Source organism: Scyliorhinus torazame, chromosome 15, assembly GCF_047496885.1.
Source record: "Scyliorhinus torazame isolate Kashiwa2021f chromosome 15, sScyTor2.1, whole genome shotgun sequence".
Taxonomy (NCBI): domain Eukaryota; kingdom Metazoa; phylum Chordata; class Chondrichthyes; order Carcharhiniformes; family Scyliorhinidae; genus Scyliorhinus; species Scyliorhinus torazame.
The window spans coordinates 145,726,329-145,752,076 of record NC_092721.1 but is presented as its reverse complement, the minus strand read 5'-3'; the positions used below and the strand labels follow the sequence as shown (position 1 = coordinate 145,752,076).

General features: G+C 46.8%; 1 protein-coding gene across 2 annotated transcripts in view; it reads left to right on the top strand.

Moving 5' to 3' along the window:
- Nucleotides 1–25,748, top strand: part of LOC140391874 (mitochondrial intermediate peptidase-like) — a 180,546-nt gene that overhangs the window by 92,888 nt on the left and 61,910 nt on the right. For both annotated transcript variants that reach the window (XM_072476864.1, XM_072476865.1), the window contains exons 11-15: nucleotides 76–229; nucleotides 776–853; nucleotides 12,949–13,153; nucleotides 14,023–14,132; nucleotides 21,622–21,696. In XM_072476864.1, the coding sequence (XP_072332965.1) occupies nucleotides 76–229; nucleotides 776–853; nucleotides 12,949–13,153; nucleotides 14,023–14,132; nucleotides 21,622–21,696 (622 nt within the window). The remainder of the gene's footprint in view (nucleotides 1–75; nucleotides 230–775; nucleotides 854–12,948; nucleotides 13,154–14,022; nucleotides 14,133–21,621; nucleotides 21,697–25,748) is intronic.

Genomic DNA, 25,748 nt, shown 5'->3' with positions numbered 1-25,748 from the left:
TTCAGGAAAGTAGCCCTTTTGTTTATTTTAGGAAAAAAAATCAGTTTCTAATGCTCTCTTTTGTCTCATTTCCAGGTTTAACATAGAGCCTAGTCTGTATAGCCCATTTTTTTCTTTGGGGGCCTGTATGGACGGTTTGAATCTGCTTTTCACCCAGCTGTTAGGTGTTTCACTATATGTAGAAGAGCCGGAAAAGGGGGAAGTTTGGTCTGATGATGTCCGAAAACTGGTGAGTTAATGCTGTGCTGGGGAATTGTAGTAAAACTTCGATTATAAATAGTTGTGGCCACTTTATTGAGATTTGAGTTCCTGTAATGATGACAAGCTTTTAATATTGGGAGACTTGTAATATGTTTGTTCCATTGAGGTCTAGATATGGATTGCATTCAAGCGTGAAGAACTTTCAAAATTTCATTTTTAATTTTAATTTCTACTGTTTTATGGTGTCGGGTATTATAAATTGTACAAGCCTAGGCAGACAACTGGGGAATAGAGGGTTATAGGCTCAAAATGAAGGGGCAACTGAAAATTGTAGATCCTAATATAAAAGTAAATAAAGGGATAAGTAATTCACGTTTGACAAGTCATTCTTATTCCAGCCTTATTTCCACAAAAAATGAATAGGTTGCCTGATCAAGGTTATGATTTAATGTTTGGTGATACTGTTCTATTTTGAATAGCCTGCACAAGTTATTGATGTCTGATGAAAATTAATTCTTTAAAATAAATTGTTTTGAAATTCTGTTGGAGTGATCATGTTGTCCTTATTTGGTAGGCTGTGGTTGATGAAGCAGCTGGACTTGTGGGATACATTTACTGTGATTTTTTTCACAGATCTGACAAACCCCATCAGGTATGTTCTCCCTAATATTCTATGTTTCATACATTTTATACCAAATATTTAGATGAATTCCCAGCCTCAGCCACTGTATTTATATGGCTGCTCCAGTTCAGTTTCTGGTCAATGGTAACTTCCAGGATGTTGATAGTGGGAGATTCAGTGATGACAATGCCATTGAAGGCTGAGGGGTGATGGTTGGATTCTCTGTTTGAGATGGTTGTTCCTATCACCTGTGTGATGAAAATGTTACTTGCCACTTATTAGCCCAAGCCTGAATGTTGTCCAGGTTTTGTTGCATATAGACAGGGACTTTTGTGTCTGAGGAGTTATGAATGATATTGAAGGCAGTGCAAACATAAGTGAACATCTCCACTTCTGAACTGATGACAGCAATTGAAGCAGCTGAAGGTGGTTGGGGCCTTGGACACTCCCCTTCTTTGGGCTGAGATGATTGACTTCCAAAAACCACAACTATCTTCCCTTGTGTTAGGTATGACACCAATCAGTGGAATCCAGAATAATGCCACCTGAAGGTTGGGGAAGCATTTTGTCCCATTTTTAATTGCACCAATGATTGAGCTGGCTCAACAGCGTGGTTCCAGGCCAATACTGCTCTTTTGTATTGGGACTCAATTTTTTGTACAAGCAGAATTATCTTAAGGCGCAGCAGAAGTTGTGCCTGCAGCATCAGATGTGCTCAACTTGTAATCTGTTTTGTGTTCCAGCAACTGATCAATTTTCGAATTATTTTCTTTCTAAAGCTCTTATGAGGTGAAACTGGAAGTAACACACACTGCTGCTCTTGGCTGCCATCTCTTGCCAGGCACACTACATTACTATCCTCCGGGAAAAGTGCAATGGAGTTCCTAAGCTCAGCCATTTCAGCTCTTTTAATTTGGCCATCCATTAATAAGAGAATTGAAATGTTGTATTGCACCATCATTTTGCCCACTGGCTCTTTCCTGCCTTCACGTTTTTGTTGCCAACTAGTGGTACATGCTTGTTACTTCTGTTGGATTTGAAAAGGATACCAACAGTTATGATGCTCAGAGTCTTTGCAAAGGCTTGAAAAATGTTTTGTTCCACATGCACTAATTTATCTCCATAAATCCCTCTGAAACTTCAAAGAGGTGTTGTTCCAGCAGATTTTCTGCCCCTTCACCCACTTCCAACTTTAGTTAGCACCTTGTATGATGCACAGCTGCACACACTATCTAATTAGTGAACCCCAGAAGAAAAGTTCAAAATTAACTGTGCACCTATTTTCCAACCCTATCCTACAGTCCGTCTCTCTCTCTCTCTCTCTCTCAAGCATTACTAATGAAGTATTTATACATTTAATAATAAATGAGTAGAAAACTGAAATGCAGTTGAAGTTACCAGATTTTTTTCCTAAGTTATGACGAGCTCTTTAATACAGTCAGGTAGCCAAAATGTTATGCCTTCATCCTTTCATAAAAGAGAAGTAATAATTTGCAACTAATTCTGACAGCCTGCTTTTTGTACAGCTAACTGTAATCAAATTATATGTTTTGTCTGTTAAATGCTGTGCTCAAATAGTTCATTCATGTAGCTCATCAAAAAGAATCCTTTACAATTGGAATTTGAGGACTGCCGGAGCTTGCTTTATATAATGTCGATAACTCCTGCCTAGTATTTCATACTTAGTACGAAAAACATTCTTTTGTTTTAAACGCTAGCTATTTGAATGGTACAAAATCAAGGACTGACATGCCACAGATATGAATTCAAAATGTACAAGTTTGAGCTGAAATTCTCTCTGTTTCCTGGCTATAGGTCATATATTAAACATCTAGAATATTTTGCCATTAAAAGTAAATAATAGCATATTGACTTCGTTGTTGTTTAACATAGATGGGTGGCGAGGCAGAATGCTAAAATTGGCCTTTTTAGCCAATCCCGATTGCTGGCCAATGATCATGCTGCAATGAGATTTGATGAGAGTAAGGACAGTATTGTGCTTGTTTACGATGCCCCATTGTTCAGTCCTTCAGTGTCCTGGACAGCTGGTTAGTGATGCAGAGCAAGTCTAACAGAGCGGGTTTGATTTCCACACCGGCTGAGGTTATTCGTAAAGGTGCCGCCTTCTCAACCTTGTCCCTCGCCTGAGGTGTGGTGGGGTTAAATCACCACCAGTCAGCTCTCCCCTTCAAAGGTGAGAGCAACCTATGATCATCTTGGACTATGGCGACTTTACTTATTTATTGTTCAGCCTCCACTATCTTTGAATATATATATAAAAATTGACCAAATGAGAAGTTCTCGAGAGCTGTCCAGGCGAGAGAACTCTATTTCAACATGAGTTACCATGTTTAGGAGAGAAAGAAGAATAGTAGAGGAAACTGGTATATAGAAGAGCTGGATAAGTCTTGGAAAAACAATTGAAGGTTATTGAGTTAAGTCTAAGTATCGATGTTCAAACACTTGCTTTACATGGATGACATCCCCAGTGTCCTCCAGTGAAACTGCGATAAAACAGTGGACAGGGCTTAATTATGTAAATTGTCTTATTACATTGTTATTGTTGGCAGCACGGTAGCACAGTGGTTAGCACTATGGCTTCACAGTGCCAGGGTCGCAGTTTCGATTCCCGGCTTGGATCACTGTCTGTGCAAAGTCTGCACGTTCTCCCCGTGCCTGCGTGGGTTTCTTCCAGATGCTCCGGTTTCCTCCCACAAGTCCCGAAAGACGTGCTATTAAGTAATTTGGACATTCTGAATTCTCCCTCTGAGTACCCGAACAGGCGCCGGAATGTGGCGACTAGGGGATTTTCACAGTAACTTCATTCCAGTGTTAATGTATGTCTACTTGTGACAATAAAGAATTTTCATTTCAATTTTCCTAACTTTGATGTTTTAATAACTGTAGGAGCAGCAGAAAACTTCCAGTACTTTTTCTCATTGGTCAGTTTGTCTCTAGTTGTTTACCTCATTCAGGACAGGCTAAACCAAATGTAAGTCCTCCATTGGGAGGACTGGGCTTGATGACCAAAGGATTGATTGGTCTCTTTTCATGCAATATAGTTGGTTTATCTTACATAGCTGTCCTGCAAGAAAAGCTTTGATAACGAGCCCTCTTTTGCAGCAACATTCAAGTTCTGTACTACCAAATAACAAGTTAATTAGTTACAGGACATGCTTGTCGAACTGCTGCAAAATATTGCATTTCAAATTATTCATGACCTTTTTTCTTAGAAGTTTGAAATTTTGGTTCATACGTACATTAAGGTGTGTAAAATGTTTATGGTTGGTCATAGCTGTCATGATGGGGGATTTATTGATGGTTCCAAGAAGTACTTTATTTTAAAAGAAACACTCGCAATTGCAGTTGGAAAGCGTTTTCACGTCAATATGAGAATGGAGATGAATAGTATAGGATTGGAATGCATGATTAATAATTGTGATTTAATACAGGACTCTTAGCAAATTTACAGCTGGAATAGATTTGATCAAAATGGGACAATGAGAAACAGTCAGACAACAAAATTGTTACCAAGCAACAGGAAAGTTATTTTGAAATTATATTCATTTATTATCAGACCCTGCAGTAATTTCCTAACCAGTTCTGTTACACCCAAGTAGCAATTTCATAACTTCCATTATGTATTTCAAGTATTTGGTTGTTGAGAAACCACAACACATTAAAGCTTTGACATTCCAATCAATACATGTAAAATGCTTTGCTTTCCAACCAGGTTTCCAGAGACACAGGGAGGTAAATCCTTATCAATCACAATGGCTCTGCCGCTTTCGATACCAATTTGTAAATTTTGCATTTCTACTCAGTATTTCTCTTTTTGTTAAAGATTGCCAAGATAATTCCATATTCTTATCTCTCACTCCCAAATATTACTGAACCTCCCTCTGATTTATTCACCTGTCTCATATCCAAATATTACCTGACTCTATTTTGTTTTGAAGAACTTTTTAAGCATTGCGTTTACATTTTGTAAAGCAACACAATTATAGGAGGAGCTAAAATTCCCCCCTTTGGACATGAGAATCGAACAAAAGTATGGTAGCATTACTGGCATGATGCAAACTCACCAATCCCGCACACAAAAGATTGGTAAGCTATAAATAGGTTTTATTTATTTGAAGACTGGAACTGTTACAGGAGAGCTCAATAAATAGGTCTACTCAATGGACACAACCAACACTAACAGCAATGCAGCTGGTAAACCAGCTTTACATCCTGGTTCTGCGATGACACTTGAGTACATCATTTGCATATTTTCTCATCCTTTTTTCCCCCCAAAGATAACATCACATACATTAAAAGTAAATATTCTTACAGTAGGATGATCGCAAAAGCTATTTATGTAAAATGTAGATCTTCACTCCTCATTTAAGAGTTAAGAGCACGGTAGCACAGTGGTTAGCGCAGTTGCTTCACAGCTCCAGGGTCCCAGTTTCGATTCCCGGCCTGGGTCACTGTCTGTGTGGAGTCTGCATGTTCTCCCCGTGTCTGCGTGGGTTTCCTCCGGGTGCTCCGGTTTCCTCCCACAGTCCAAAGACGTGCAGGTTAGGTGGATTGGCCATGATGAAATGAAATGAAAATCGCTTATTGTCACAAGTAGGCTTCAAATGAAGTTACCGTGAAAAGCCCCTAGTCGCCACATTCCGGCGCCTGTTCGGGGAGGCTGTTACGGGAATTGAACCGTGCTTCTGGCCTGCTTTGGTCTGCTTTCAAAGCCAGCGATTTAGCCCTGTGCTAATAAATTACCCTTAGTGTCCAAAAAAGGTTAGCTGGGGTTAATGAGTTATGGGGATATGGTGGAAGTGTGGGCTTAAGTAGGGTGCTCTTTCTAAGAGCCAGTGCAGACTCAATGGGTCGAATGGCCTCCTGCACTGTAAATTCTATGATGATGTGTGCAGGTGGCTTACTGATTCACCCGGCTTTGTGACAGTATAACCATCCCGAGACCTGGACCCATCAATTTGGTGTTCTTGACTTATTGGCACCCTGTGTATTATCGGAATGCTGGTGGTTTTCATACTAGTCTTCTCCAGTTTTACTCCCCAAGTTCATCTTAGGATGTGTTCCAGACAAAATTGGAGTGCTGTATAACGTGGCAAAATAGAGATCATTTTTTGTTTCTCTGAATTTGCCTTAATGGTGCGACCATTTGCTCGATAGGAAGATGATAGTACAGTGGTAATATCACTGGGCTAGTAACCCAAAGGCCCAGGCTAATACTCTGGTGACATGGTTTCAATCCATCACGACAATTGGTGAAATTTAAATTCAATTATGAGATCTGGAATTGAAAGCTAGTCTCAGTAATAGTCAGCATGACAAACAACTGTTTACCATTTATTTCACTAATGCCCTTTCGGGAAGGAATTTGCCATCCTTACCCATCTGGCCTAGATGTGACTCCAGACCCACCCTTTGCCCTCTTAACAGCCCTCTGAAATAGCCTAACAAGTCACTCAGTTCAAGGGTAATTAAGCATGGGCAACAAATGCTGGCCTTCCTAATGACACCCACTATCTATGAAAGAATAAAATAAGAAAACCCTTGGATCTGGGATAGGCAATCGCATGGCTTATGCCCCACCTGACAAACATGTCCCTAAAACTTCTGAAATTATATTGTGGCCCACTGTCTGATATTTTTTCAGCAGTACAAAAAAACTAAATATTGTGCGTGTTGTGTCTGTCACAAAGGCAGTTGAGGTATCCTTCAATTTTCTGATGTTTGGAAACTTGGAAAAATAGCCTGTAACCAGGAGAAAGTCCTCACTATGTATAGTGAATAAATCTGTTGCAGCTTTGGACTATTAAGATGTGATGAAACCTAATGAGGATGTAGTGGTTCTATTTGTTCCTTGTGGTTGCTGACTGGCATGCTTTGCACATCCTATCTTTTCCACAATGAGCCATTTACCAAATAGGTTCATGTGAAAGCTTGTGATACCAAATATCAGAGGAAGTATCACGTGCTCTATGTTTGAATAATTGAATTGAACTTGCTATAAACACTTAGAACCAAATGCAATTAGTTTCCATCTTGTATAATGCACACTCCTGGCCCTCTGAGACATCAAAGAGCATCTCCTTTCTTGGGTTGTAGTATTTTAGAACACATGCCTGTCCTGACGATGCCTGTTTAAGTGACTCAACATGTTTTGATGGTCCTTCTGTCATACATACGGAACATTCTAATAGCAGCACTCTGAAACGATGATACTCTATTAGCGTGTTTGGGTATGCATGACACTCAAAATTTGAATAATCAAAGGCATCCTGGTAAGACCTCATTGGCCTGGGGAGTAAGCATATGTTGTAAGTTTTTGAGTCGGCCTGCATGGATCCATGTTGAATAAATAGAGCGAGAAAAAAATAATCTGATCTACATTCTCTTGGCATTTCTATTGAAGATCAAGACAAGCATATGCTACGAGTGAGCATACATTTCAGTCATGCTCTTCTTTGGTTTCGTCGGCAATGCATAGGCACCCAGGAATATTTTCTGTAATTTTGTCCATGCTGGAATAGACCCTAACTAATGGATAAACTAAAAGGTAATCTCTGGAAGCAGCATCTACTGAATGGTGTCCTGAAAGTAAAGATCTCTTGATCCCTCTGCCAAATGAACCAACCAATAGCCATGCTTGGCATTAAAACTTGGGAGAAAAACTTTGCTTCTGTGAATTTGGGATTTAATTCCTCTAATTTGAGCATCTTATGCGGACATCTCCTAAAGTGACATTTAGATGTCTTGGGTCTAAGCATACCAGGTTGTGCCATCTTTTTTCAGTATGCATGTGATAGATCTGCACCAGTCGGTATGCTGATATGACGGATAATGCTGTTATACTCCCATGTCATCCAACTCACTTGAACTTCTCCTGATTATACATGCTGCACTTTCTAGGAGGGTTGATTGACAGGATTGTACCTTCCCTGATGTGTAGTACAGCATCATCTCTGAAATTTCCTATAGCATTGAATATATCTGGGTATATCTATTGTAGGTCATGGACTGATGCACTGTTGATTTTTTGCCTCTTCTACTACAATTGGTGCATTGATGATCTGGTATAGGGCCACAATGTTGAATTCCGTGCCTGAAAAAACACTGCTACTACCGATCCGTTTGTGTCCACCAGGTGGGATACCTGTGGTTTCCATGCAGACTTGATGTAGCTGCATTTCAATGTCAATGTGCCAGTGCAATGAATGGGTGACTCATTGTACCCAATCAGTTTAGCTTTCATAGTTTGTATTATTGACTTCCAACAGTCCAGATAAATGTCTTTCAGGATTCTGACCAGTGAAATGTTTGCACTTGCTCCTGCTTTAGCAGTGAGCTCGTCCGTGCTGCTTTTCTTTGGACATGTGATGCTGCTGATAGTATCAAGCTTTATGATAGGTGCAGAAGACCACGCTTCCCACATGATTGCTTGCCTTCTGCATCTTGGATGTTGCGCCAATACTGGTAACTTCACTCAATGCTTGCAGGTGTTGTCCAGACACAATGGCTTCATATTTTCTGTTGTCTTTTAGCAGTGTGCCAATGCCATGACCTTTTTCTCCAGGACGTCTTTTCGGAAGGCTTTGATAGGTGCTGAAGCTATGACTGGCTCCATTATCTGTTCAGACGGATCAGCTTTTGAAAAACCGCAGTCCCTGCCTTTATCATGGCACCTGCTGATGAACTGGTCAATTGACTCGTGGCTGTTGTCTGTAGGCCATCAGTTTCAAATATTGTATTTTGAAGTTCACCTTTTCCGCAAAATTTATTCTGCAGCATCTCCACAGCTTAACAGGGCCCTCCTGATGTTCCTCAGACAGGCCAGAAGTGTTGATTCGTTGCATCCCTCGATTCCAATGACTAATTTTATTTTCATTGCTTGTTTATCTGGTTCTGTGATGGATAAATCTAAAGGGTATAATCCATCCTTCTTTTAAAAAGCCTAAACTCAGATAAGGACCTATGGGCTTCCAGTGCATGCTGGGTAATATTTTGGCCATCTTTTTAATGCTTCCTGTCTATTACAGATGCTCCCGATGTATAGGAGGGGATTTTGTAATCTCTCTACTCTGTGGAGCGACTGAGCAATGCAGCTGCTGTTTTGTAGTCTCTCTTTGGCTGCAGTCCGGTTTATGACATATATGCCATTGGCACTGTTATCCCATTTTGTGCACATGTTATCATTTGAGTGGCAATGACAACCGAGGGCACCTCAATGGCCTTGCAGATTTTCTGTCCAACTTAAAACTGACCCTGCATTTACAACCCTAAACATGTGTGTAAATCATTGGCAGAGTCTCCATGATATTGCAACAGGTGCCAACTAAGTGTTAAACAGAAGTGGTATATTTTTTTCAATGGTATTTACTTATGTGAATGTGCTCCTCAGCAGTTTCCGTGCCTGCTGATATCAGATGAAATTTGCCTAAAAAATCTCATCAGTGTGGTCTCCGGCAGGAAATGGGGTGTGATTCCTGTTGGCGATCGTCGTGATCCCGATCGCAATACATCCTCATGTAGAAATTTCTTTAGAACCAAGGGAGATTTGTGCTGCAGGATCTGAAGAAGCTGGCAAGGCAGGATCAAAATGGGCACCCTGGTCTCAGAATAGTCCACCCCTTAAAATTGCTGGCAAGCTCCTATCCCCAAGTGAGCGAAGCCCAGTTGGCCCCCTTCAGGGATCCCCCTTCAGGTCTTGCCTGCCCTTGGTAGTGCCAATCTGGGTGCCGGAACAGTGCCAAATTGGTGGTGCCAGGGGGCAGCACTCAGACAAAGCACCTGGTCTTTCTGGGAAGGACTTCAGAACAAAGAAACAGCCTCTTTGAAAAAACTACAGTTTTAAAAAATTATTTAGAGTACCCAGTTTTTTTCCCAGATAAGGGGCAGTTTAGCATGGCCAATCCACCTAACCTGCACACCTTTTGGGTTGTGGGGGTGAAACCCACGCAGACACAGGGAGAATGTGCAAACTCCACACAGAGTGACCTGGAGACGGGAGCGAGCCTGGGTCCTCAACGTCGTTAAAAAAACTAGTTAGAAACAACACCTCAAACTAGGAAGCTCTTCAGAACAAAGAATAAATTGTGGTTAGAACCAATTGCTCAAAAGAAGAAGTCCTTCAGAGTTAATGAACCGTGAAGAGCTATGAAAACAAAGCTCTGCCTTCCTTTGAATTAGCCAGAACCTGTCACTCAAGAAGCTTAGAAAAGGTACTGGACCATGAAGAGCTATCAAAGCAAACCACCCTTTGAAATAGCCTGGACCTGTCAATCAAGAGGCTTGTAAAAGGTAATGGAAAATGAAATTGAATGTAAACAATGCAGTTCAAAGCTTTTAGACTTCTCAGCAAGCCCAGAGGTTTGCAAATGTTAAAAGGAATGAAATTGACAGTGAAAAAAAGCACATCAAAGGTTTCCAACACAACTGAGGGAAGACTTTTACCTTCATCTGACAGATCATTGATATTGACATGCTGAAAGAGTGTTTTAAGGTTTCCAAGGCTACAGAGGGAAGACTTGCCACATGACCCCTCTCGTGGGAAAGACCCCTGACCGGATCCCCTCCAGCTCAAGACCCCTTCCCCTCAACACCCTGGGGCTAAGTGCGGAGAGGGTACTCGCCTCGTATCTTTCCATCTTTCCATGGTGCCTGGTGTCTGCTATTAAGGACCAGGACAAATTGGCTCCCGCGGAACTTCCAACTTGTGGGAGACATGGCGGGGAGCACCCTAGGAGACCCCAGCATTCCACATCAATCTCGCTAAAGAGATTGTAATGAATGCTAATGACTTCTGATCAGGTTGTCGCCGTTTCTGGGCGAGTCCTCGCTAGGAGGAACGGGCCGAGAGACTCTCGATGGGTTTGACCCCCAGCGAGAATCCCATTTTGGGCCTCACACCCAATCCAACAGACCAGCAGGAATCCCAGCTAGGGCTAACAGCCCTGGAGAATTTCCCCCATTGGCTCTAAATAAATCTGCGTGTAAATCCATGTAACTTGTGGGACAATTAGTCCACAACTGGTGGCCCTGACGTCTGTTACCATGAAATGCTTTGAGTGGCTAGTCATGAGACAGATCAGCGCCAGCCTCCCAGATGGTCTCGATCCATTGCAGTTTGCCTACTGCGGCAACTGATCCACAGCAGATGCTATCTATCTGGCCCTCTGTGTGCTCAGTCCTCTACTGTACTCCCTGTACACACACGACTGTGTGGCGAGATTCAACTCCAATTCAATCTATTAAGTTTGCAGATGATATGACTGTGGTGGGTTGTATCTCAAATAACGACGAATCAGACTACAGAAGGCAGATAGATCACTATGGTGTACTGAAAACAACCTCTCTCCAAATGCTGGAAAGACCAAGAAACTGATCATCGACTTCAGGAAGTGTAGGGCGACCCCCCCCCGTTTACATCAATGGCTCTGAAGTAGAGATGGTCGATAGCTTTTAAGTTCCTGGGGGTCACCATCACCAACAGTCTGTCCTGGCCCACTCATGTTGATGCAACAGTCAGGAAATGCCAACAATGTCTCTACTTCCTATGGAAGCTAAAGAAATTTGGCATGTCTGCATCAGCTCTCTCAAACTCCTACAGATGTGCCATAGAGAGCATCCTATCCGGCTGCATTACAGCTTGGTATGGCAACTGCTCGGCTCAAGATCGCAAGAAACTACAGAGTGTGGTGAACTCAGCCCAATGCATCTCACAAGCTTGCCTTCCTCCCATTGATTCTGTATACACCTCCCACTGTCACAGAAAGGCAGACAGCATTGTCAGAGATCCCTCACACCCAGGCTTTGCCTTCTTCCAGACCCTTCCATCAGCAGACGATACAGAAGCCTGAAGACCCGCACATCCAGACATAGGAACAGCTTCTTCCCCACAACTACTAGACTCCTCAACGACTCTCCCTTGGACTGATCTGTTCCCTGAAAGAACACTATTCACGACGCCCTATGCTGCTCTTGTTTGGCCTTGCTCCGCACTGTAACCAATCACTATTTGTTGATGCACCACTGTCAATATACTCTGTCGATTATTCTTTTGTCTACTATGTTTGTACTGTGTACGTTCCCTTGGCCGCAGAAAAATACTTTTCATTGTACTTCGGTGCATGTGACAATAAATAAATATCAATCCAACATCAAATTAGCCAAAATTGTTAAATTACACCTCCCTGCTGCTTTTCAGAGCTGCTTGAGGGACTGCAACTTAGGATTTGTGGCATAATTGCCCACATGGAAATTGCAGTGCCCTGCTGGCCCTCAATAGTGGCAAGTGTTGCTAAATCTAAGCCTTTATTTTATCATTCACCAAGGTTGCAAACTCTGCAACATTACCTAGCCGATTACATTTTAGCCAGTCATCCCAAGGCTCAACTTTCCTAATACCTTCCTCACCAGCCTAACAAACTCCATCAAACAGAAGCTGCAACTCACTTACTGTGCAGTTGCTCATATCCAGTAAACACCACTGAAATTTGACTTGCCCATCAACATTGTCCTCGCACATTTTTGTTTACCCCTTCCCGAAAACATTAAATTCAGGATCCCATCCTCATTTTCACATCCCTCCTGAATTTTACACCATATTATCTCTTCAAGTCTTGAGGCTCGTATTCTATTTTGTCTTTTGTTTATTTTGAAGGCCAGGTAGATAGAAGCTGGGAACGCAAAATTGTAGTAAAAGCATGGATGCCTTTCACTAGAAAGCTGTATATACTCAAAAATAAATTAATAAATCAGAAATGATTTTATTTTTAGTTTGTGTATAAAATTGCTTCACGGCAAATCTAATTGATTCTAGTTTTCTTTTACTTCCCTAACTTTGTTCAGTTACCTATGATACCATACAATACTATTGTTGGAGCAGTAGATGACCTCTGCCTTCCAAGTACAGAATAATTTAAAAATAGTTTTAACATACTGATGCAATTAGACTCTGTCAATTTGAATTGTCATTGTTTGAATTTTTGCTCTATCATCGTCTACAGTCAGCATTTAACGATGTGTCTCATGCCTTGTCAGTGATAAGTATTTAATGATAGACATTGTGAAACATGCTAACTACATTGAACAAAATTATTTTGCATTCATTCAAGGACTGTCACTTTACAATCCGGGGTGGCCGATTGCTGGAGAATGGAGAATATCAGCTCCCTGTTGTGGTACTGATGCTCAGTCTCCCTCATCCAACAAAGTCCTCACCGACGCTTCTAACCCCTGGGATGATGGAGAATCTCTTCCATGAAATGGGTCATGCGATGCATTCCATGCTGGGCCGAACCAGATACCAACATGTAACAGGTACATCATTTCAATTGGGCAAGGAGTTGTACCATTTCAATGGAGGGTTGCTACTTTTGCTTTTAGCACTGTAAAAGCAAAATCCATGCAGTAGATCTGAAAACCATAATACTTAAGATTAGATAAATGAGGGTGGCATGTGGTGCAGTGGTTAGCACTGGGACTACGACACTGAGGACCCGGGTTCGAATCCCGGCCCTGGGTCACTGTCCATGTAGAGTTTGCACATTCTCCCCATGTCTGCGTGGGTTTCACCCCCACAAGCCAAAGATGTGCTGGTTAGGTGGATTGGCCACGCTAAATTGCCCCTTAATTGGAAAAAGAAAAATAATTGGCTACTCTAAATTTATATTTTTAAAAATTAGATAAATAATGTTGGGAGATTTTCTGGTTTAACTTTAGAAACGTTGGGGGAAAATTAAGTAATCTACTAAATTCTCTTTCATTATCACCAATAGCTTTTTGATTGTGGAAACTCTTCTGTATGTTTTTCTATGCGATGTTCTGTGCTAAACATCTCGCTCTCTGACATTTTCATGCAAAATGTTTTTATTGAATTACCTTTTATTAAAAATCATTTTATTAAGGCATTTATGGTTTTATAACAGTAAAAGATACAAATACAATTACGCACTGAACTATGTTTCCATTTTGTATTAAATAGCTGAAAAGTGCAGCAAAGTGAAGTATGTATGGTATTTGTGCAGTTTTGGACACAACTTTAAAAAATAGTACTTAGACTACTTTTGTTTATAATTGCAGGCCTCATTCCAGTTGAATTATTTAGTAGCATTCTGCATTTTTCATCTATTTAATGTTTTAATGCGAAAATCAAATTTCCTATGGGACAGTATTTTTCTCTTTTTCAGGTACAAGATGCCCGACTGATTTTGCAGAAGTTCCTTCAATATTAATGGAATACTTTGCCAGTGACTATCGTGTGGTAAAGCAGTTTGCAAGACATTACCAGACAGGACAGGTACAGAAATAGTTGAGTGCAACTAGTCCAGTGCTTCAATAATATTCCATGAAAACTATTTTTTAAAAAACAAATAAAATTCATTACTAGGCAGTATTCTGATTTAAAGGTTCAAACAATCATTGTCTAAAACAAATAGAGCCTTGTTATCATCAAAAGAAAATCATCTCAAAGGATGGCATATTGCGTGGACCCTCTTTTCATGCACCAAAGTCCTCTCTGGGGGGCCTTTCATAGCCTGTCTTTATCTAGCTTTGTCCAGGTTTCCGGTGGCTCAAGGAAGAGCTGGAAAAGTCCTGGAATTTCGAAAATGAATTTTTCAGCACACTCCCTCTGTCCCTTCCCTCTGTACGTCGCCCTCTGTCCGCTGCCCACTCGCCCGCCCGCCCCCTCTCGCCCGCCCGCCCCCTCTCGCTCGCCCGCCCCCTCTCGCTCGCCCGCCCCCTCTCGCCCGCCCGCCCCCTCTCGCCCGCCCGCCCCCTCTCGCCCGCCCGCCCCCTCTCGCCCGCCCGCCCCCTCTCGCCCGCCCGCCCCCTCTCGCCCGCCCGCCCCCTCTCGCCCGCCCGCCCCCTCTCGCCCGCCCGCCCCCTCTCGCCCGCCCGCCCCCTCTCGCCCGCCCCCTCTCGCCCGCCCGCCCCCTCTCGCCCGCCCGCCCTCTCGCCCGCCCGCCCCCTCTCGCCCGCCCGCCCCCTCTCGCCCGCCCGCCCCCTCTCGCCCGCCCGCCCCCTCTCGCCCGCCCGCCCCCTCTCGCCCGCCCGCCCCCTCTCGCCCGCCCGCCCCCTCTCGCCCGCCCGCCCCCTCTCGCCCGCCCGCCCCCTCTCGCCCGCCCGCCCCCTCTCGCCCGCCCGCCCCCTCTCGCCCGCCCGCCCCCTCTCGCCCGCCCGCCCCCTCTCGCCCGCCCGCCCCCTCTCGCCCGCCCGCCCCCTCTCGCCCGCCCGCCCCCTCTCGCCCGCCCGCCCCCTCTCGCCCGCCCGCCCCCTCTCGCCCGCCCGCCCCCTCTCGCCCGCCCGCCCCCTCTCGCCCGCCCGCCCCCTCTCGCCCGCCCGCCCCCTCTCGCCCGCCCGCCCCCTCTCGCCCGCCCGCCCCCTCTCGCCCGCCCGCCCCCTCTCGCCCGCCCGCCCCCTCTCGCCCGCCCGCCCCCTCTCGCCCGCCCGCCCCCTCTCGCCCGCCCGCCCCCTCTCGCCCGCCCGCCCCCTCTCGCCCGCCCGCCCCCTCTCGCCCGCCCGCCCCCTCTCGCCCGCCCGCCCCCTCTCGCCCGCCCGCCCCCTCTCGCCCGCCCGCCCCCTCTCGCCCGCCCGCCCCCTCTCGCCCGCCCGCCCCCTCTCGCCCGCCCGCCCCCTCTCGCCCGCCCCCTCTCGCCCGCCCGCCCCCTCTCGCCCGCCCGCCCCCTCTCGCCCGCCCGCCCCCACTCGCCCGCTCGCCCGCCCGCCCCCTCTCGCCCGCCCGCCCCCTCTCGCCCGCCCGCCCCCTCTCGCCCGCCCGCCCCCTCTCGCCCGCCCGCCCCCTCTCGCCCGCCCGCCCCCTCTCGCCCGCCCGCCCCCTCTCGCCCGCCCGCCCCCTCTCGCCCGCCCGCCCCCTCTCGCCCGCCCGCCCCCTCTCGCCCGCCCGCCCCCTCTCGCCCGCCCGCCCCCTCTCGCCCGCCCGCCCCCTCTCGCCCGCCCGCCCCCTCTCGCCCGCCCGCCCCCTCTCGCCCGCCCGCCCCCTCTCGCCCGCCCGCCCCCTCTCGCCCGCCCGCCCCCTCTCGCCCGCCCGCCCCCTCTCGCCCGCCCGCCCCCTCTCGCCCGCCCGCCCCCTCTCGCCCGCCCGCCCCCTCTCGCCCGCCCGCCCCCTCTCGCCCGCCCGCCCCCTCTCGCCCGCCCGCCCCCTCTCGCCCGCCCCCTCTCGCCCGCCCCCTCTCGCCCGCCCCCTCTCGCCCGCCCGCCCCCTCTCGCCCGCCCGCCCCCTCTCGCCCGCCCGCCCCCTCTCGCCCGCCCGCCCCCTCTCGCCCGCCCGCCCCCTCTCGCCCGCCCGCCCCCTCTCGCCCGCCCGCCCCCTCTCGCCCGCCCGCCCCCTCTCGCCCGCCCGCCCCCTCTCGCCCGCCCGCCCCCTCTCGCCCGCCCGCCCCCTCTCGCCCGCCCGCCCCCTCTCGCCCGCCCGCCCCCTCTCGCCCGCCCGCCCCCTCTCGCCCGCCCGCCCCCTCTCGCCCGCCCGCCCCCTCTCGCCCGCCCGCCCCCTCTCGCCCGCCCGCCCCCTCTCGCCCGCCCGCCCCCTCTCGCCCGCCCGCCCCCTCTCGCCCGCCCGCCCCCTCTCGCCCGCCCGCCCCCTCTCGCCCGCCCGCCCCCTCTCGCCCGCCCGCCCCCTCTCGCCCGCCCGCCCCCTCTCGCCCGCCCGCCCCCTCTCGCCCGCCCGCCCCCTCTCGCCCGCCCGCCCCCTCTCGCCCGCCCGCCCCCTCTCGCCCGCCCGCCCCCTCTCGCCCGCCCGCCCCCTCTCGCCCGCCCGCCCCCTCTCGCCCGCCCGCCCCCTCTCGCCCGCCCGCCCCCTCTCGCCCGCCCGCCCCCTCTCGCCCGCCCGCCCCCTCTCGCCCGCCCGCCCCCTCTCGCCCGCCCGCCCCCTCTCGCCCGCCCGCCCCCTCTCGCCCGCCCGCCCCCTCTCGCCCGCCCGCCCCCTCTCGCCCGCCCGCCCCCTCTCGCCCGCCCGCCCCCTCTCGCCCGCCCGCCCCCTCTCGCCCCTCACGCCCGCCCGCCCCCCTCTCGCCCGCCCGCCCCCCTCTCGCCCGCCCGCCCCCCTCTCGCCCCCTCTGCTTCTCCCTCTGCCTCGCCCACTGCCTCTCTCTCCGCCTCTCTCTCTGCCTCTCTTTGTGTCTTTGCCTCTCTCTCTGCCTCTCTCTCTGTCTCTGCCTCTCTCTCTCTGTCTCTGCCTCTCTCTCTGTCTCTGCCTCTCTCTCTGTCTCTGCCTCTCTCTCTCTCTCTGCCTCTCTCTCTCTCTCTGCCTCTCTCTCTCTCTCTGCCTCTCTCTCTGCCTCTCTCTCTCTCTCTGCCTCTCTCTCTCTCTCTGCCTCTCTCTCTCTCTCTGCCTCTCTCTCTCTCTCTGCCTCTCTTTCTCTCTCTGCCTCTCTTTCTCTCTCTGCCTCTCTCTCTCTCTCTCTCTCTCTGCCTCTCTCTCTCTCTGCCTCTCTCTCTCTCTGCCTCTCTCTCTCTGCCTCTCTCTCTCTGCCTCTCTCTCTCTGCCTCTCTCTCTCTGCCTCTCTCTCTCTGCCTCTCTCTGCCTCTCTCTCTCTGCCTCTCTCTCTCTCTCTGCCTCTCTCTCTCTCTCTGCCTCTCTCTCTCTCTCTCTGCCTCTCTCTCTCTCTCTGCCTCTCTCTCTCTCTCTCTGCCTCTCTCTCTGCCTCTCTCTCTCTCTCTGCCTCTCTCTCTGCCTCTCTCTCTCTGCCTCTCTCTCTGTCTCTGCCTCTCTCTCTGCCTCTCTCTCTCTGCCTCTATCTCTGTCTCTCTCTCTCTCTCTGTGTCTCTCTCTCTCTCTGTCTCTCTCTCTCTCTGTCTCTCTCTCACTCTGTCTCTCTCTCACTCTGTCTGTCTCTCTCTCTGTCTGTCTCTCTCTGTCTGTCTGTCTCTCTGTCTGTCTCTCCCTTTCTCTGTCTGTCTGTCTGTCTCTCTGTTTGGTCATGACGTTAAACTTGAGGCCCAGCATGCTCTCAGGCGGCACGGTAGCACAGTGGTTAGAACTGTTGCTTCACAGTGCCAGGGACCGAAGTTCGATTCCCGTCTTGGGTCACTGTCTGTGCAGAGTCCGCACGTTCTCCCCGTGGCTGCGTGAGCTTCCTCCTGGTGCTCCGGTTTCCTCCCCCACGTCCCGAAAGACATGCTGTTAAGTGAATTGGACATTCTGAATCCTCCCTCAGTGTATCCGAACATGTGCCGGAGTTTGGCGATTAGGGGATTTTCACAGTAACTTAATTGCAGTGTTAATGTAAGCCTACTTGTGACACTAATTAAGGTTAAAAGATCCTATTCCATAATTTTGAAAAAGACCAGTGGAAATATCCCTGGGGTGCTCACCAATACTTTCAGTCAACATCACAAATAATAGATTTTCTGGTCATCGTCACATTGCTGTCTGCGGGAACTGACTGTGCACAAATTGGCTCCTGCAGTTCCTACATTTGAAACAGTGACGACCCTTCCAACTTACTTAATTGGCTATAAAATGAGGAATTTGCACATTCTTCCCGTGCCTGCTAAGTTGAGTATGCTAAATTTAAAAAAAAAGAGAAGTTGGCTCCCACATTTTCTCATTTGAAACAGTTACAACCATTCAAACTTACTGAATTGGCTGTAAAGTGCTTTGAGATGTCCAATGGCTGTGAAAAGTGTTCGATAAATGCTAATCTTTTACTGAGTCAATTTTCTGATATTTGGGAGATACATTAGATTGAATAATGAAGCAAAACTATTTTAAAGCATAGAAGCAGTAGGAATACAGACACTTGCAATTGCAAAGTTACCAACCAGCCCAGTGTTTTCCACAAGAAAACGTTGGTGCTTAAATGGTTAATCACTGCATGAAGTTCAATTTGTGATGACTTCTGCTTTTCGTGCTTTCTGTTTTTTGCCTCCAGCCTTGGTAATCATTTAATTGCTGTGATGTTTCTACATAAACGTTATTCCAGAATTTTTAGTGCTGATACTTGTCTTTTTTAATAATGCTTAAGTCCCTTTTATCTCACAGGTGTTCAGTTGTAAACATTTTTCACATCATTGTTTTTATTCCCTCTGTTCAAAATGTATTTTTCTATGCTGAATGTATGGTCGTCTGCCTGGAGCTGATGCCCTCCTAATTTTACCTCCATGGGAGGAAAACGCTGATCATCATTTCCCAACAAAATAACCAAATTCATTAATATGCCATGTGGACATTTCTATTACCACTTTGTAGCTGTGTTGTAAATATGTAAAATCTATAACGTGGTTAAGCAAATAAATTGTACATGTGTTTCTCTGGTTATGAATATGGCGGTCAATATGGTCGCCTTCCTTAATCCTAATTATGTTTGCTTTAGAGTCGCCAGGTATCTCTCGATACCGCCACAAGGTTCAAACCCGAATACAGATCAACAGAGCCAATACACCAGTTAGTTAGTTCAAATTCAATACTATTTATTTACACACACAGTAATATCTACTCATGTACAAAGTACTACAAACTAAATTTTCTCTCATGCTAACGCCTATACTTAGCTTTGGGTGCCCACTCAGTCAGAGGAACAATGGCCGTTGTTCGGATCTGAGGTTGTTGGGTTCGAAGTGGTACAGGAGAACAGCTAAGGTCGTCCGTCTGGTAGCGAGCGCTGACCTTGGACTTACTTGCTTCTGGTGCAGCTGGTGGATGGGTCTCTCCGCTTTGAGAGCCAATTCCAAGAGAGCGATTCCCTTGTGGGGGTTCCTTCTTATACCCGTAGGGGCTTCACGTGCTTTTAGGCAGGCCTTAAACTTTGCCCCAATTAATTGGGCCGCTTCTCGATCACTGTTATCGATCTTGACCAATAAAGGGGTGAGTGTCCTGATGGCTGGGCGTGTCTTTGGTGGCCGTTGGCCTTGCTTTGTTTGTGCTTTCGGTTGGGGAACTGGTGCCGGGATGTCTGAAACGGTGTTGGTTGCTTGAGTGTCTTTCCTTTGTTCCTGGATATGGGCCATCAATATGCTAATTGACCTATAGTTTCAATTCCGGCTGGGAGCTGTTTCTCCAATATGCATACAGGCTCTGTGCCTGCTTGTTTTCCTAACATTGTCCACAGTTCCCTACATTCTTTGCGAGCGTCCGTTTTGTATTCTGGAAGTGGCCATCCCAGATGGCTACATTTGTAACTGGCTGCAATTCTTTTAAGAACTTAGATTAGGTTTTAAGGAGCGCCTTAGAGGGAGGCAGGGGGATTTAGGGAGGGGACTTAGAGTTTGATTGTTGGAGTGATGAAAAACAGAGCGTCCAAGGCCAGAGTTTATGGAATGCAGATATCTAGGGAAGATGTGGTGTGGAGGATGTTGTTGAGATGGGGAGTAGAAGAAGTCATGGAGGAATCTGAAAACAATGAGAATTTTAAAGTCAAGGTGTGACTGTATTGGGAGCCAGTGTAGATCAGCAATCATGGGTGATATTAGCTAAATGGGACTTCTTTGATTTAGGGCACAGATGAGCTCAAGCTTATGGAGGATGCAAGGTGAGAGGCTGATCAGGAGAGCTTTGGAATTGGAAGGCTCAAGTTATCAAAGACGTGGATGTTGGTTTCAAAGGCATTAAGCTGAATCTGGGGCAGATACGGGCAATTTTATTGAAGAGGAATTCGGCAGTTTTGGTGATAAGTGAAGATAATGAGTCAGAAGCTGATCAGACTCAAATAGGGGCAATATGATAGCAAGCTGTTTGGTTCAACCTTGGTGTTATGGGTCAGGGTTTAGAGAACCCCAAAGTGTATCATGGAGTTCACCTGACCCACAACTTTTAATAGATTGTGGTATGGGAAGCACACGGCTCATTCTACAGGTATGGTACAGCTGAAATGGAAAGTATTTTTTAAAGCAAAACAATTGTTTATTCTATGAACTTAAGTTAACCTTTTTAAAACAAACCGTGAATAACTTAGCAACCATTAATTCAAAGGTAACCCCCAAAGAATACAACACTAAATAATCCTTTAAGCTGTCCTTTTAACATCCAAAAGACTTAACAACCTTTAAACAGAAGCACATCAGGGTTTACATTCAATACTGAAAACATTTACATTTCTGAATTCACCAAATGATCAAGAGATAGTCCTTCATGGCAGAGAGCTCAACAATACAGCTGCTTTGGCTGACTTCAGCTGCAACACACTGAAAAACGAAACCAAAAAGACAGAGACACACCAAAGCCTTTCTCAAAGTGAAACTAAAAATCAGAACCAGAGCTCAGCTCCACCCACAGTCTGACATCACTGCAGTAACATGAGGAGCCAAACATTTCTTAAAGCGACATTCTCGTGACACTTGGACAGGAAAGAATCTGTTTTGATCTCACCAGCACAACAACACTACAGGCTAATGCTACTCGAGTTTGACTTCATTAACTCAGTGGCAACATCGTGTGCTCTTAATTGAACTGTACACAACAAATGTCGGCTGCAATGTATAGTTCTTCGAAAGTCCCAGGAAGATGTTTTGAACTCGTTCTCTGAATTATATGCTCTTATTCATCAAACGTGATTTTGTTACTTGACATTGGCAACTAGTTTGAATTATGTGCCACTGTGTGCTTGTTGGAGTTGTTTAGGTGTCGGATTGGCAATGGCACTATCCACACTTCCATATTTGGGAGTCAATCAGGGGAGGTTGTAATCTTCCAGGTTCTATTGTGCAAAGCAAATAAGAGACGTAAGTATGAATTCATAGTATAGAAGATAGGAATGTTTTATTTTAGAAAAGATTAATTCTCCCAGGAAAATTAAGATGAATAAATATGTATTTCTTGAATCCCATTTCAGCCATTACCTCAGAATATGGTTTCCCGGCTCTGTGAATCTAAGAAGGTTTGTGCTGCTGCAGATCTGCAACTTCAGGTAGGCAAACATACAGTTGCATTATCCTGGATTAAAGCTTTCATACAAATCCTAGCCTGAATTATAATGATTGAATGCCAGTATTTGATTAATCATGCCTCAATCAGCACTGCTAGTTTCACTGGCAGAATTCAAACTTCTGACTGACTTAAAGACTTCTGCACAAAAGTGATGAAACTTGGGTTCATAAGATTATAGCCCTCTGAATAAGGGCTACAGAACTAGGTCTCTCTCTGGACTTATTTATTTTATTTATTTCACTTCCCATGTCTAATGACATGAGACAGACAAAGCACATGGGTATGTCTGTTTCCTGGAACTGTTCAGTGGTCTGTTGCCAGAGACTATAGCTTGAGGTGCACCACTGTACAAGAAGCATGGCTGGCCAGAGACTAACCTCTTACTGCCAGTTTTAGACACATTGAAGGATTAAAATTTGACCACATTATGAATGCACCTTCCAGGGCCATCAACGCCTTGAGTGGGACTCTAACGTGGAGCTTCAGGCTCAGGCTGGGCTGCTACTCACTGTGCCAGAAGCTATCCAGCTCTATGGGCAGTACTTGTCAATCTTGGTATATTTAGAACGCTCCTTTTTTATTTAAAATTATTTAGGTTGTAGCTGTATTTTGAAAAAACAGAAATATTATTTATTGCATGATTATGCCTGTTACCACAATGTTAATAAGCGTAGTCATGAGAGGGATGTTATTATGTAAAGTGATATTATTGGTGAGAGGGATAATTTTTTATTTCTTTCACCTCAACTTGGGTAAATATGATAAAATGTATTGGAGCAATATGCTGGTTCTTTAGTATGTTGTCGTGTTGGCGGATAATTGGCATCGGATTTCACACTTTGCTTTCAGGAAAGAAATTAAGTGATGATCGTGAACTTCCTTCCAGGGCCCACTGTCGCCGTTGCTGTTTGCGCTGGCCACAGAGCCATTGGCGGTGGCCCTCAGGGGGTTGGCGGAGTGGCGGTTCTCTGGATACAAACTGAATGTAGGGAAAAGTGAGGTATTCCAGATGAATGAGCTGGGACAGCGGGCTAATTTAGGGGGGCTGCTATTTACGGTAGCGAGGGATAGGTTTAGGTATTTGGGGATTCAGGTAGCGAGGGAATGGATGGGGCTCAATAAGTGGAACTTAACGAAGCTGATGGAGGAGGCCAGGGAGGATATTAGGACACTGCACTTAACGTTGGCGGGGAGGGTCCAAGTGAAGAAGATGAATATTCTGCTGAGGTTCTTGTTTATCTTTCACGCTCTCCCGATCTTTACACCATAGGCCTTTTTTCAGAAGGTGGACACGATCATCTCGGACTTTGTATGGGCAGGGAAGGTGCCAAGGGTGGGGAGAACCCTGCTACACAGGCAGAGGCAGCAAGGGGGGTTGCCGAACTTGCTTCATTATTATTGGGCGGCGAATGTGGACAAGTGCGGCGGTGGTGGAAGAAGAAGGGGTAGAGTGGGTTAGGATGGAGGAGGAATCTTGTAAGGGGTCTAGTTCTAGGGCTAAGATGACGGCAGCGTTGCCAATGGCTCCGTGTAGGTATTCGGGGAGCCCAGTGGTGTAGTCCATGGTGAAGATATGGAATCAGCTGAGGAGGCATTTTAGGATGGAAGGGATGTCGGTGCTAACGCCGCTGTGCGAGAATCATGGGTTTGAGCCGGGGGGGTGGATAGTGTATATAGGAGGTGGAGGGAAGTGGGGCTAGTCAAGGTGAGGGATCTGTATTTGGAGGAAGGGTTCGCCAGTCTGGAGGGGTTAAAGGAGTGGGTAGAGCTGCCGAGGGGGAGTGGGTTTGTGTATCTGCAGGTTAGGAACTTTGCACGAAAGGTCTGGCGGGGGTTCCATAGGTTGCCGGGATACACCCTGCTGGAGCAACTGCTGCTTCCGGATGTGGAAGGGGAGGGAAGAATTGAGGATATATACAAGTGGCTGGGGGAGGAGGGAGGCGAGCGGGTGGTGAAGATCAAGGAGAAATGGGAAGCGGAGTTGGGAGGGGAGATCAATTGGGGGGTATGGAGTGAGGCACTGTGAAGGGTAAACGGGACCCCCTTTTGTGCAAAGATGAGCCTGATACAGTTTAAGGTGGTGCACAGTGTGCATATGACTCGGGCAAGAATGATTGGGTTCTTTCAGGGGGTAGCAGATGAGTGTGAGAGGTGTGGCCGGGGCCAGCGAATCATGCGCACATGTTTTGGAATTGCAAAAAATTGAGAAGATTCTGGGCTGGAGTGTTCGCGGTCTTAGCCAGGATAGTGAAGGAGGAGGTGGACCCGGACCCTTTTGGTGGCGATGTTTGGGGTTTCAGAGAAGCTGGAGCTCATGGAGAGGAGGAAGGCCGATGGCGTGTCCTTCGCCTCTCTGATTGTACAGTGGCGAATTTTTCTGGAGTGGCGGTCGGCATCGCCACCGGGGGTAGCGGCTTGGTTAGGTGACCTGTACGACTTCCTGCGGCTGGAGAAGATAAAGTATGAATTAAGGGGCTCAGCAGCAGGGGTGTTTGAGAAAAGGTGGGCATGTTTGTGACCGTGTTTGAGGAGCTGTTCGTCGGGTGGGGGGTGGGGGGGGCAGATGGGGGAGGGTGAAAAAGGGTGAAAATCTGTACAGACTGTATCGTTGATTGTTGGGAAGTATGTTTCCCGGGGTGTTTATTTGCTGTAACCTGCTTTGATACATGTTTGTCATAAAAAATATTTTTTTTAAATGAACTTCCTTCCAGGGAGTCAAAACTGAAGGTGGTCACCCTGGTACTGCACATCAAGCTTTAGATTGAAGGGCACTTTTGGAAGATGTTTGGGAAGAGATCTCATACCTACTCTCTCCCTGCAATTATATGCAATAGAGGGAGACTTGGGAATATAAGATAAGATGTAGGTTATTTAGCCCCACAGTCTCTTCTGCCTTTCATGAGATTATGGATGATCTCTGATCTAATTCTGTGCACCCACCGTTGCCCCAAATTCCTTAATATCTTTGGACAACAAAAAATCTGTTGATCTCAGATTTAATATTTACAATTGATCTAGCAACAATTGCTGTTTGCGGGTTAAAGAGATAGAAACAGGAGTATATGCCACACAAAGTCTGCTCTGCCTATTAATAAGATCATGGCTGATCTAATCTTGTATTCAATTGCACTTGCATGGCTGCTGCCCATGCCCTTGACTCCCCCTCTATTTCAAGAATATGTCTATCTCAGTTTTGAAAATATTCAATGACATTCTTCATAAGTCTATGGGATAGCGAATTCCAAATATTAATGACCTGCAGATCTCCATTCTAAAGACATGACCTCTTATGTTCCAACTTTTCCCACAGAGAGGAAACATTTCTCTCACCTCTCTCACCATCTACCCTGTCAATCCCCCTCAGTAACTTAATTGTTTCAACATTCTTCTACATTCCAATGAGGGTAGATCCAATCTGGTCAACCTTGTCCTGGGATGAAGGGACTATCTTATGAAAATTAACCCAGTGAACCTTCTCTGAACTGCCTGCAATGCAAGCATACCATTATTTAATAAGAAGACCAAAGCTGTATGCAGTTCTTGAGGTGTGGTCTGACCAACGCCTTGTACAGTGGTAATAAGACTTTGCAATCCTGGAACTCCCATCCTAACAGCATTCTGGGTGTTTCTGCAGAAGTTCAAGAAGGCAGCTCACCCCCACCTTCTCGGAAACAATTAGGGATGGGCAATAAATGCTGGCCTCGCCAGTAACGCCCATGTCCCATGAACAAATACAAAACAGCCCCCATTGCAATAGGTCCCATTGCAGTGAAGGCCAACATTCCATTTCTCTTCTTAAATAATTACTTGCTGTACTTGTGCGTTAACTAGTTGGTATTTCATGTACAAGGACACCCAGGTTCCTCGGTGTGCAGAATTCTGTCGCTACTCTCCATTTAAATAATATTTTGCTTTTCTGTTTTTTTTCTTACAAAGTGAATACCCTTACTTTTTACACCACATTATGCAAACTTTTTGCTAACTCACTTGGCCAATCTGTATCCCTTTGCAAACTCTTTGGGCTGGATTTTA